General features: G+C 38.9%; 1 protein-coding gene across 14 annotated transcripts in view; it reads right to left on the reverse strand.

The window, feature by feature from the left end:
- The window catches only part of PJA2 (praja ring finger ubiquitin ligase 2), a 31853-nt gene extending 18837 nt beyond the window's left edge, over nt 1–13016 (reverse strand). Inside the window, exons 1-5 of one of the 14 annotated variants that reach the window (XM_033520406.1) lie at nt 12887–13013; nt 11120–11224; nt 8595–8636; nt 3007–3054; nt 858–1058 (exon numbers count right to left, since the gene is read on the reverse strand). In XM_033520406.1, coding sequence (XP_033376297.1) covers nt 858–1056 — 199 coding nt within the window. In that variant the 5' untranslated portion in view covers nt 1057–1058; nt 3007–3054; nt 8595–8636; nt 11120–11224; nt 12887–13013. The other 13 variants (XM_033520405.1, XR_004500453.1, XR_004500452.1 and 10 more) reach the window with 13 other exon arrangements.
- Nucleotides 13017–13219: the final 203 nt, after the last annotated feature.

Raw genomic sequence — 13219 nt, forward strand, 5'->3', positions numbered from 1 at the left:
GAAATGGACACAGCACTTGAGCTGCAACTTAACTGATGCCCAGAACAGGAGATGATCACTACTCTGGTGCTACACTATTGCTGACACAGGCCAGGTGCCCTAGGCTTCCTGGGCACACTGATGGCTCATATTCAGACAGTGTTGAGCAGTACCCCCAAGTCCTTTCCCCCCAGGCACTTTGGAATATTTAAGGCTATAGCAAGTGGGGGTTTTTTTAAGCTGAAAACCTCAGGCAAAGAAATGGGACCACATTTCTAATCCATCAAGCCATTTTGCATTCCTCTATTAAATTATTATTCAGATTCTCATGTCACAGAAAGCATTTTGGTAAATAGGTAAATACTAACATCCAATATTCATTAAACAAGAAAGGGAAGTAGTCTGACTGGTATAAATAAAAAAGGAACTTTAAAGATGTTTTAGAGGCTTAAACTAATTTTCACTATGGCTGACAAAGAGAACAACCTGGCTCATGATGCATCAAATATTTCACAGCCTTGTTCTAAAGAGAAGGTTAGAATATGCACTTCCCTCCAAATGTGAATTTTAATTTGGAGACAAAATAATTTGAATTAAACAATGCTATTATTATCTAGTTTGTTAGAACACATTAACTCATTATGAATGTTCTTCAGGAAAAGCTACACAGCCTAATATAGATTTATTAGATTATTTATACTTTATAGAATGAAATTCAGTATAAAAGCAAATTACAGACATAGGAAATGTACTCTTCATGTTACTTAAATGGCTCAATAAGATGAGCCACTTATCTGGCTCTCAATGTGCCTTCCTCCTCCAGCCCCAAGCATCCCAGTTTGCCATGAAATGGCACATACACAAAGATATGTACATACATAAAGAATTCTCTTTCTGAACATCTTCCAATTCTAATTGTTTGCAGTTGTCATTCCACTGATGTCCATCTCTGTCTTGATTATTCAAAAATGGTCTAAACCCAACATAGGAATGTCTTCTTCCACATCTTCCACTTGTAATAGTCTGATATCCCCCAGCAGGTTTGGGCCAGGCAGTTTTGCCAAGTCCTTGGCCCATTGCTACTTAAGATTATGGAAAAAGAAAAAGACAGAGAAAGGCTTAATAAACAATATGTCTTAATAAATCTTGAATAACAATATGTCTTTGCAGTTTCTCTTTTCCCTTACACTTTGATATACTTTTTTTATCAAGGAATTTTCTATTTCTCTGAAGTATTAAGCTTCACCAAGAACATGATTATTAAGAACATAGAGTGCTCTAGGCCCATGTTATGAAAGCATGTAACTGAGTTTTCATCTACACTAAATAATATTGGCAAACATTGATTGTACCCCCATCTTAACATATTTTTAGTAAATAATAGACTTAATAATGTGGGGTTTTTTTAATAATCCCAAATGTCACAGTTTTCTGGGACTTTTTTTCCACTCTTTTCATAAATCTGATACAACACATATATCAGTTTGCAGAAGAGATCTACAAGCACTATAATGGAAAATCCTTCAGGTAATACAGCACAATTCAGGAAGACACAGCTAGCTTATCTTTGTGACTAGAAAAGTATAATTAATCAAATCACACCTTCTAAAATAAAAGTCCCAGGGAGAAGGCTTTATTCTTACAGCTATAGGTAGTATGTTCAGGCACGGCCATACAAAGCATTGCCCACACACTGCTACTTCTTACAGCAGTTTTTCACATCAATGAAACTTAAGAGCTTTTACCAAGAAAATATGGGATACGGAGAAAAAAGGAACTTGAGGAATAATGGAAAAAGGCTGCCAATATTGTAATAAAGAGATTATAATACAGCAGTATTATCAGGTATTAATAATCTAACACAAGGGTTCATGCCTGAAGACTGTTGCGTGTACAAATGCAATTAGAAGTTAACTATTTCAGATAGACAGTGACTTTTGTGTCCCTCTAAGTCACTTTTAATCTTTCCTAGATATAGAAGTAAAAAGTTTCTGTTCTTGAAATTCACCAAACTAAAAAGTTAACATTAAAGACAAGGACGATAAAGTTTGCAACCATCATAATACATTTAGAGTATTATGAACTTCAGAAAAATATGAAAGCTTTTTTATTTCTCGGCTGTGCAACTAATCTCTTCATTACACTTAAAAAGAGTATCTATGACCAGAGACATATGAAAGAGATTGAACATTAGCAGAAGAACAATATGGGTAACTGAGGCTTTTTTTTTTTTTTTTTTCCCCTCATTTATCTATGAAGTTCAATGTACTTTGCTTACACATAATTTTCCCTGGAAATATTTTTAAGTATTTGTGCAGAACTGCTCATGCTACGTTAAAAACCAGAATCTAAAATGTTTGTTATTAATTATACCGCTCCTGTAATATTTAGAAAGGTGAAAATTCTGGCATCTTTGCAAAACAAAAATCCTGGTAAGTAATGCAAGGAAAAATAGACAAAAAGACAATTCATCTTCCTGTCTAGTCAGCCAGTAGTTAATATCATTATTAGTCAACCAAATAGTTATTTTGTTTTCAACCAAGTTCTGAAAATTCAGAAATTTCCCTTGATTACAACATGGATGGTCAGCAGACTGCCAGAGGGAGCTGATAATTAGCAGCCATATCCAAATCTGCAGAATAAAATCCAACAGTTAGATTAGTAAATCAGAACAGTAATGCAGAAATCTGTTCTCAAATAAGTGGTTGAAACAAACAAGGTAAAAATACAACAAAATTGCATAACTCTTAATTTCATTTTGTTCTCTAAAATATCAGTATTGCTCAAAAACAGATGTCCCCTCAACAGTCAAGCTCTCTGAATGTAAATGTTTCATTTTAAAAAAACTGATGTTCACAACATGCAAAATCTATTTAATGCACTACATTTTTTGATCCAAATAACGCTCTCACATACAGTCTCTCATCACATATTCAACTGTTTCTAGAAGACAGTGCAGGCAGTTATTATTCTTCTGTCCCGGGAAAGACTTATTGGATCAAGACAGTGAAAGCTTTCACCACTTACAGGAAGTATGGATGTCACATTTGGTTTTCAGGAGAGGCTAACTTCTACCTAAATACAAAAAAAAATTTCAAAAATAATCCAAAGAGGCATGCATTTATTTACCTACATGCCTAAAATGAGCAGCATTTAGCTACATGAATGCTGAGACCAATTTACAAGAAACCCTTTAGGCAATGAAACTGTGAAACACAATATCCTCTCTCAGGCAGTTTTTACAGGCTAGCTCAGCCTAAAAAGTAGATATTGCTTCAGAAGCTCAGTTTAGTAGACCTATTCAAAGCACACCCAATCATCACAGGCAAGATGCATTTCTGCAAAACTTACCAGTCTTAAAGAAGCATCAGTGAATAAATAACTAAGGTAGGGCAAGCTAATTATTCACTTCTCCGGCTGAAGTTGTTTATACACACACCTCCATACTTCCAGAATGCTACTAAAGTCACCTAAATTCCTCAACAGGATCATGAACAGGAAAGCACTTTGGCGTACCAGAGCTGACTAAAAAAATGCGAGAGATTGTCTCATAAATGCACAGTTCACAAACAGGTAGGTCCAACCATTAATTGGCACTGCCTTAATCACTGACAGAGTGCTGTGCTTCCTCTTTACTTCTACCAACACTGTACTAATGACACCACTCCCTACAGAGAGCAAATTACATGCTGTACCACAAAAGCCTCAGAATCTAGAACAAATCCAAACCAACTTGTCCTCTTCCACTTCTTTAAAAAAAAGGGAGAAAAAAATCCTTTTTTCCAGATGCAAATGTTAACGATTAGAGTAGATGCATGCCTGCATGTGTTCACAACCTAGCACTGTAACTTAAGTTACAGAAATCATATACATTCTTGACAATACTACATAATAAAAAAATCTCAAACCAATTTACAGAGCTAGATGTAGGACAACTGGAATTTCCTGTTCAGACATATGCTGGCAGGATCCCATCCTCACCCACTGAAACCTGGTCACCTCCCTTTACTCTCCTCTCCATTATCTTTTGTTCCCTCCTGTCTTCTCAACTCCCTCACATCCTCCACACTAGTGTCAAGAGCAGCAGCTCTCTTGGGTCAAGGAGTACATGACTGAGGGCCATGATGGTGATCTGAGGCTGGAGCACCTCTCCTATGAAGACAGGCTAAAAGAGCTGGGGATGTTCTACCTGAAGAAGTCTCCAGGAAGACTTTACAGTAACCTTCCAGTACCTAAAGTGGGGCGACAAGAAAGCTGGAGGGAGACTTCTTACAGGATGTGTAGGCCTGTCAGACAGGAGGAAAAAGCCTGGCAGAATGTGGCTGGGGGGCCCAGAGGGGCGGGAGCGTTGGGGAGAAACAGTTCCAAGCTGTCATCATTTTCTGTTGCAGGAAGTATTTAACTAGTTGCTTTGTTTTTTTAAGCAATGTGAAGTTAGCCTCAAGTATTTATCTAAGAAGTATTTTTTCAATCCTTTAACAACTAATATTTTTTTATGTTGTTCCTCAGGTTTTCCTAGCATTCATAAAAAAAACTTGCATGCATATTCTGGACCCAATCTCAACACTTGACATAGAAATAAAAATCAATCCTTTATGCTACTCAACTGCTCTTTTTCCCCTTATATCTATGAATTACAGGAAACATTTTCTCCCAGAAGGCAACAACAGAATCTCACACTGAAGGTTTGAAAAGGGAATACATGTAATACTGACACAATTAATACTTTCTAGGTTACCATCTTAAAAAAAATAAATTTGCATTTATTCCCAGAAGTATATGCATTCCTTAGGTTTTCAAGTGGGGAAAACTTAAAACCAGCTCATATTCTCCACACCTGCCCCCTTAACTGATTATTTCTAAATAATAATGAAATCACACCCCGATCAACGGAAATAAATGCTGCAGGTAAAAGGATTCACATTGTCTTTGTAACTTTTTAAACTAGTATTATCCAATATTATTTACCTGGAACCAGTATTCTATCTCTCTTTCTTCCCTGCAGATGTTGAAAGTGTCTAAGATGAATTTAAAAAAAATGCAGATGAATTTAAAAAAAATTGGAATTAGAATGGAGAATTTTCAGTTTGCTAAGCACCACTGCTCAGGACTGCAAAGAGATTACTTAATTTCAGTTAACAGATGAAAGGCACACAATAATCCCAAAAATGAGAGGAATATTTCAATTTAAATAATTGAAGCAACATACTACTGTCATAATTCCCTTCTCTTCCCTTCTCTGTGGGCAGATTAACACTGAAATTATTTAATTTTTTTAGTATGTTTACAAGCTTCAAATTACATACACTAGCAGATGAATATTCAAAGCAATGAATATTCAGTAAAAATTTACTTTCACTGTCTAGTATTCATCTAAACCTCAGAAAACTATATGCCAGAGTCTAGCCCTGGTAGGCAACTAAGCACCACACAGGGCTCATTCACTCTCCCACACAGTGGAAAAGGAGAGAGTAAGTAGGGTGAAAGTGAAAAAACCTACTGCCTGTGATTAAAAGAATTTTGGAATTTTGGTGTTTTTAAAAGAAAAAACAAAAAAGACAAAAGCAAGGAAAAAATAACACAAAAAAAACCCCCCCTAATTGCTCACCAGCAGCCCAGTAATGCTCAGACAGTTCCAAAATCACAGCAGCCTGGCCAACTTTCTTTCCCCTGCCAGCAGAGCATGATGCCACACAGTCTTGAATATCCCTTAGGTCAGTTGTGGTCAGCTGTCCTGGCTGTGTCCCCTCCCAAATCCTTGTGCCCCCCCCAGCCTTCTCATTGGTGGGGTGAGAAGCAGAAAAGGACTTGGCTCAGTGCAAGCCCCACCCAGCAATAACAAAAATATCTCTGTGTTATCAACACTGTTTTTGGCCAAACATACAGAACATAATCTTATGCAAACTCCCATGAATAAATTTAGCTCTGTCCCAGCTGAAAACTGTATTCTGCATGATAAGCAAAAATCAAATCTTTTTCTTATGGATCCAGTCATTCAACCAAAGGTTCCTTCCTCAAACTCTCTGGTTTAGAAGTGACTTAAGGTTCCTCACTAGGATATTTGAGAACACAGTAGTGATTATTTTCATAAGCAGTATCAGCTCAGTTGCAAGTACACTGACAAATGGAATATGCTTAAGGGACATACTTTCCAGGCATTGCCTTTTCACCAATCTTACAGGTCATCTTCAACTCTCCTTTGAGGTACAGACTCATTAAATCAATGTTTTTACTCAGTATAGCTCCTTGCTTTTGCCTGAGGCTGGAAGTAGCCTGTGGTCCAAATTCAAAAAGCTGTCAGCCTGGGCCACTACTGATTTAATTTTAAATTAGAATATCATTTAGTTGTGGCTTTTTTACCTTTCAGATTACATTAAAAAAAAAACCCAACAAAAAAACCAAACCATGATCATATTAAATATTCTGATACTGATCAGAGACTTCCCAAGAGAGGCAAATGATCACCAGCAAACTAAGAGCAGCTTCCTACCACTTAAATACTAAATAGTTTCTGTTTTGCATTTCCCCAAAATGCCTGCAATTTTGTATAAAATACAAATACAAAACTAAAATTCTGAATTATTACAGTCTATCAATATTACACCTATAACTATTAATTTTACAAATAATTAAATTAATGCCTTTAGTGAATAATTAGTCGACATGAAGGCTAAAAGAAAGAACTTGATCAGTATTGTGGACATTGTCTGTATACTCCAAACCTCAATCAATGATCTCACATAATCCTCATAGACAATTCACATTTCTACCCAAATTATGAAAAAAGTTTTCCCAGACTTGAAATGGAGCAAGTGCTGCCACTATAAAAACAAGAGTGAATTAAAGTATATCCATGAAAGTATCTGTGGCTGCTCTAAAAGAAGTGCATTAGATATATTCACAAGAAAAGTCATGAAGCAGAGACAAAACTTCAAGTCCAGAACTGCCTTAAGATTTTCAGCCCAGTCATCACCTTCCATAAAGAGGTGTCTGAATAGACAAATTGCTACAAATGACGATCTTGAGGCAGTTCCTTTCTGTCCTTAAACATCCTCCTAGAGCTGAAGAACTTGCACAGCCCCCATTCTCTCATCCAGGTTCTTCTGACCAACACGAGAGCACAGAATCCCCCTAGGCTGTTTGCCATCTGGTCACTTCAGCCAAGGAGCCACTTAGGGTGGTGCCCTGATGCAGCTTCAGGCGCTGCTACAATGGCTAGCTGTAAAGCAGCCTGCATGAACTTACTCAGCTCTGCCAGATCTCCTCTGAGTCTGTCTGTCATCATTTTTAAGAAGCTCAGCAGGCTGTTGCATTAGCATGGCTGAGGTGGTAGAACTGAGCCATTCTAGTACTGATTTGATACTATTCTCTTTCTGCTTCAGTGCTTTACACAACTCCTGCATTATTTCCAGGTTTTTTATACTGACTTGCTCTGACATTAGCTCAGTTTTCTTTGCTTTCTTACGCATAACTGTAAATAGCCTGAACACATTGTTTTCATCTCCCCTGATGAAAATCCTCAATCCTCTGTTTGATCTGATCTACTGACAGCTTTGCTTTACCATTGTAATAATCAGTTTTATGGCTTTTATCCCAACTAATAGCTTCAGCAGAAATTACACATTAAATCTCAAGAGGGAAGATTAAGTACAGCAGTACTAAAAGCTTTTAAAGATGAGGATAATGTGTATGCCATGTCCTAACCAAGTAACAGCAAGCCCCATCCTCCCATAGAAAGCTGGCATTGTAACTTTAAGAATAAAAAGCCTAACTTCACCAGCAGTCCCTGTAGCAATCCATTCTGTTAATACAGAACACTGTTTATGCACAAGCTTTCTTATCTCTCTCTCCTTCCCCAATATGACAGGTTTTTGTATTCTAAACAAGTCTACTGAACTAAGGCCACAGAAGTAGCAATTTTTACCTACTGCTCATAAGAAGACATACAGAAATTTGGACATCAACCCCCTACCCCCATATCTGTTCTCTCTTCTTATGACTTTCACATCTCATATTCTTGTTTAAGTTCTGACTACAAACTTCCCACAGGAAGAAGCATGTCTCTGGAGCTGAAACACTTCAAATACAAACCAAGAATCAACAAAATGCGAAGACTTGTCTACACTTTAAGAAAAGGTATGCTTTTACTTTTGTCAGTGCAGATGACCTGAAAACTCAGTAAGAAACCAGAAAAATCACTTCCTTTCCTCCTGATAAGCACAGCAACTAGAAATGGCAAAAGAATCCCAAGGTGGAAGTAGAGGCCTTGTAAAGAATCATGTGATGGAGAGATATAATTCATCAGACTAGAAGACCCAAAGAATGGATTTTTGCATTGCTGTCTATCACCTTATATAACTGTCTTTATTAAAGCAAAGTTAACCCAAAACATGTAATCAAACCTTATCCACTATCAGAAGCAGCAAAAGTGATTTTCAAACCTTTTTTTGAAGTTTGGAGATTTTTTGTTTTGCTGTTGGTTTTGTTTTTATCCTGAAGAACAGTGAGGTCTCAGCACTTCATACTCTTTTTTTTTTTTTCATAAGCTTAATTCTTTATCTTGGATACAAGGGTAACAAAAGTCTCTGATCCAATCAACAGACAGGAGAGCTCACCTGAAGTGTCATGAAACAGAATTTGAGGTGACTCCAATGTACCTGTGAAGAAATAAGATCATTCTCAAGAAGAAGCATTATTGTCAAGTACAACTAAACAACTGAGGGAATTACTAAGGGGGAACAATTGGCAATATTCAGCTAAGCTGAAGTGCAGAGGAGGACTACAGTGAACACAGTAGACAGAAGTCAAGTCATTGCTTCCCTCTCTTTTGGCAAATAGCAACACATACAGCTGCACTAGAGTGAGAACAAGACAGGAAAAGAAGCCCTTGAATCCTGATCAACACTGTAGATCAGATCTTACACTCTGCATATAGTTTTTAAATACCTTACTTCAAAAATGATTACTGTTTTCCATGACACATGGAAACAACACATGGAAATGACATAAGGGCAATGTAAGGACATTGTACGCCACAGATTGCCTGAGGAGGCTGAAGAATATCCATCAGAAACACAGCCCAAAGAAAAGTATTCATACAAACATCAGTGCGAGGAAGGGCTGCAAAAGAGGATAAACCTGACAAGATAATTGTTTGAGGTCCTTACCAGCTTCAGTCATTTCCCTAAACAAAGCTCCAGAATTTCAGATATGTATTCTGCCCCCAGGCTGGAATCATAGTTCTACATACCTGCTTTTGGATGAAGTGGAAAATCTGTGGGCTTTTTCCTCCAAACTGCTGGTGCTACAACATGACTATCTATGACTATTTGCTTGTGTTCACACAGAAGACATATCACAATTAATTTTTTAATACTTTAACACTTTTTTTTTCATTTTAAAAATTTTTGAAAGGTTAGGCAGTCAATATGCTATATGAAATTTTACTGGATTTACTTGCTATGGTACAAGTACCTGGGGTGTTTTTTTGTCATGTCCTTTTAAAAACCACTACTTTTCACTTAAAGCACCTTATTACAATTATGGAAACGCATTACAGATCCATTACCTAGGAGTGAAATTTTTGGGCCTCAAAAATACTGCTGCAGGTTCCTGATAGTACTCTCAGAACTCTACACCACAATTTTTTTTAAGCTCCCAAGTGATAAATATCTGATTCACCAAACACATAATGAATAAAGATCTAGTTTAACATATGAAGTTGACTATAGCACTACTGAAACAAAAGGCAGATTTTGCTGTTGTTCAAAATCACCTGGGTCAGGGAAACTTCTTGAATGTTTCAGAACATTCTGACACTAAGCTGACATAACAGGATACTTTGGTATAACCAATTATCACTAATCTCCTGAGCAATAATCCACAATCTACCCTCAGGATCAGAACCGTTTCTCAATATTACATTTTTCTACAGTAGCAACTAGTGATATCATTTAAATCTCAAATTTGTTATCACCTTGGATTTTCTTTTCCACGCTTTGCTTCTAGCAGAGATATTGACAATGTTACATCAATACATAAAAAATCATAGGGTACTTTAGAATCTGAACAACCACACACTTTCAGGTCCTGTTTTAATAATCGTTAGGGATACACATATGTGCTAATTGGAATTCTCTCTGCTTCCACAGTCACATATTTAGTTACCTGAAATGCTGCATAAGGATTTAGTATAAAAACATCAAACTTGAAATTAATCAAATTTGAAAAGCTTTACGTTTTAAAACTACTCAGAATGATCAATACAGAATGATCAATAAATTCTGGCAGCAGAATTTATACGTATTTTTTCCCACCACATCACATGAGCATTTAGCAATTTATATGACCATCCACTCTGTCATCCTTGCACAGTACTGCACTCATTACCATGAGCTCATCAATAATTACCTCAATTTCCTATATAAATAAGTCATAGCCCTGCTCCACATAAACAGCCAGGTGTGGCCTGTATGACAGCCAAGGTTCTTGTAAGAACTTCCTCATTTTGCACCTTGACAACTCAAATAACTGCACCCATATTAAACCACTACCAGCATCTCAGGACACTGCCCTGATAAACTGCACAGTGTGTTTTGTTTGAGTACAGGCTATCAAAACCACAGAAGCTGAAGTTCCAGACACTGGTTCAGGTCAGTGTGTCCTTTAGGGACAATCACAGTAACCCTTGTCTATGAATGTTCTGAACATGAAGGCTGAGATGAGCTCTTTGTCCTTCAGCAGTAGTCTGGGTTTATCTCTTCTTATTCCACATTTGAAGTTGTTTCTGTAATGTGAGCCTTTATTTCAAGGTATTAAAGGAAGTCCTTAACACATTTTTCAACTGAAATAAATGCAAAGTAGCCCTTTAGAATCTGTCAAAATACACTACTAAACATATAGGTACAAGATTGCTGAAGCACCATTGTAAGTGAATTGGGCTTTACCAGACTTATCCACTAAAATATGCCTATCCACTAAAATGCAGGGAGGTTATTACTGTATCAGGGAATAAATGAATTAGAACAAATTTGCTCCCCATACTTCGGTCAAAATACTGTTCAGAAGTATTAGGACAAGCCTTGATGGAATGGTAAGTTTTATGATCACAGCTTCAAATGACAACCACACTTGCAATTACCTCAGATGCCATATGAACACGACTCGCCCAAACCACCTGTCTGTCCCAAAACCAGCCCCTTCTGCTGTACAGCATAGTAATACTTCTGGTTTCATTCAAGCTTTCCTAAGAATCCAAGAACAAAACAAACACAGCTCAACAAGTACTATGGGCCATTAGGGAGACTACTGTATAAAAATGGTAGCAGTGCCAGATCAAATTTTTTCAACAAATATCCATTATGAAGTTTGTGGAAGTCATACAATACATCCCATCAGTGTTTTTCACTTGCTATATTAAAATGCTTTTGCAAAACCACGCTTCTTCATAAGATCAGCTAGCTTAACAAGCAACAATTCATCAGTATTTCTTATTTTGATGAGGCTTTGAGCCACCAAAATCTCTTGCACCTTAGTACACTGCACTTCACCTATCAGCAAGGGTAATTTTTAAAACAGGCCTATTTCACAGAAGTTTCCTGATCCTGCATTTTAATGCAACTTCAAAATAAAGACTTTTGTGAACAACTTTTTTCCAGACTTCTTCCTTTCTTAGTGGGTGAGAGAAAAATCAATTCTGTGAGAGTCTGACTCAGCTACAAGTAAACTTATTTTATTACATACATTTGCTTATACAATTTTAAATAAACATACTTCTCCCAAATGAAATTTCAAACTATAAAGTATGTATTCTTCATTTTTGTATTGAAGAGAACACTAACAATCTGACACTACTCTCCATTCCTACAGTACACATTTTTTTCTAGATAGTGTGGGAAAAATCCAATCAAAAGTTATTCTTCTAAACTGCCTGTGTGCACAGACAAATGCAAATCAAGAACCACGCTGAAAAAAATAAGTTGAATATGTTACCATATAGATAAAGGACCTAAATAAAGTCTCTAAGCTTTCAAATACATCCTATAAAGTACACAATCTCTAAACTTATAATAAATTTTCTAAGTTTTCGTGCACCATGGAATGTACTCATGCTGTGTCATACACATACTCATATATGTCAGTGTTAATTCACCAGCAGTACCCAGTAAAGTCCATGTGCAGTGCAGGGCATCCTGGGAACGCTCACATTCACAACCAACACTGCTCCCCACAAGCACTTCAGGGGAACTTCTAGAGGTGCAGCAGGAGGTGCTACTCTTCACCAGGTGCAAAACGCATCCCAAGCAGTATAACTACAGGTTAACTAATTTCACTCGTGCAGAAGAAAAGGCACATCAACTACAAGCACTGACAAATCTCCCCTAGATTCTGGGCCCAAAGCACGTTCCTTCTGACCCTGTGTTTGGGGGTTGCTCTGCTGGCTCGCACCCCCTCTCCTCAAGCTGAAAGAAGTGTGTTTCACAGCCACGCCGAAGCGATGTCAGCGACGTCACTTCGCCAGTGACTATAATCTCGCCACTTCGCTCACACCCGCGGGTGCTTTGCTGCCCCAAGCAGGGACCTCCCCTTTCCCCGGGGGTACTGAGTCACCGCCACGGTGTTGTGGGAAAAAAAAAACAACACAACAAAAAAAAACCAACCAAACAACAACGAACCAAACCAAAACAACGACAAAGAAAGGAAATTAACTGCAAGCCACTTGCCCCCGAAGGCCTGCCCGTGCTTGTTCTATCTCTGCGCACTCCGCCGGCTTCCCCGCACCCACAAACGGCCCCGACCCCTCACGGACGGGCACTCGCGGGGCCACCACGGCCGGCCCGCGGTGCCCTCTTGACCCACCGGCTGAGGCCCCCGCCCTCGGCCACAGGCCCGTCCCGGAGGAAAGTACCTAGGCCGCTACTCCACAGCAAAAACGACCGTCCCCGGGACTGCCAGCGACTCTGCCCGCTACCCTCAAACCCCGCCTGCCTCCTTTATGGGTGCCCTGCGGAGCCGGGCCGGGGCCGGGGCCGCACTCACCCCACCCGCTCCCGCCGCCGCCTCCCGCCCGCCGCGGCCGCCTGGCGGCCGCCGCGGCCAATCCCGCTGCCAGCAGCGCCCGCAACGACCAATCACGAGCCAAGGCAGAGGGCAGCGACCAATCCTGAATGGGGGGCGGGACCCGGGCCGGGACCCGGGGCCGGGCCGGCCCGGCAGCGAGGGAAATGCTGCACCTGGAGCG

This window comes from Parus major, chromosome Z (genome assembly GCF_001522545.3).
Source record: "Parus major isolate Abel chromosome Z, Parus_major1.1, whole genome shotgun sequence".
Classification (NCBI taxonomy): domain Eukaryota; kingdom Metazoa; phylum Chordata; class Aves; order Passeriformes; family Paridae; genus Parus; species Parus major.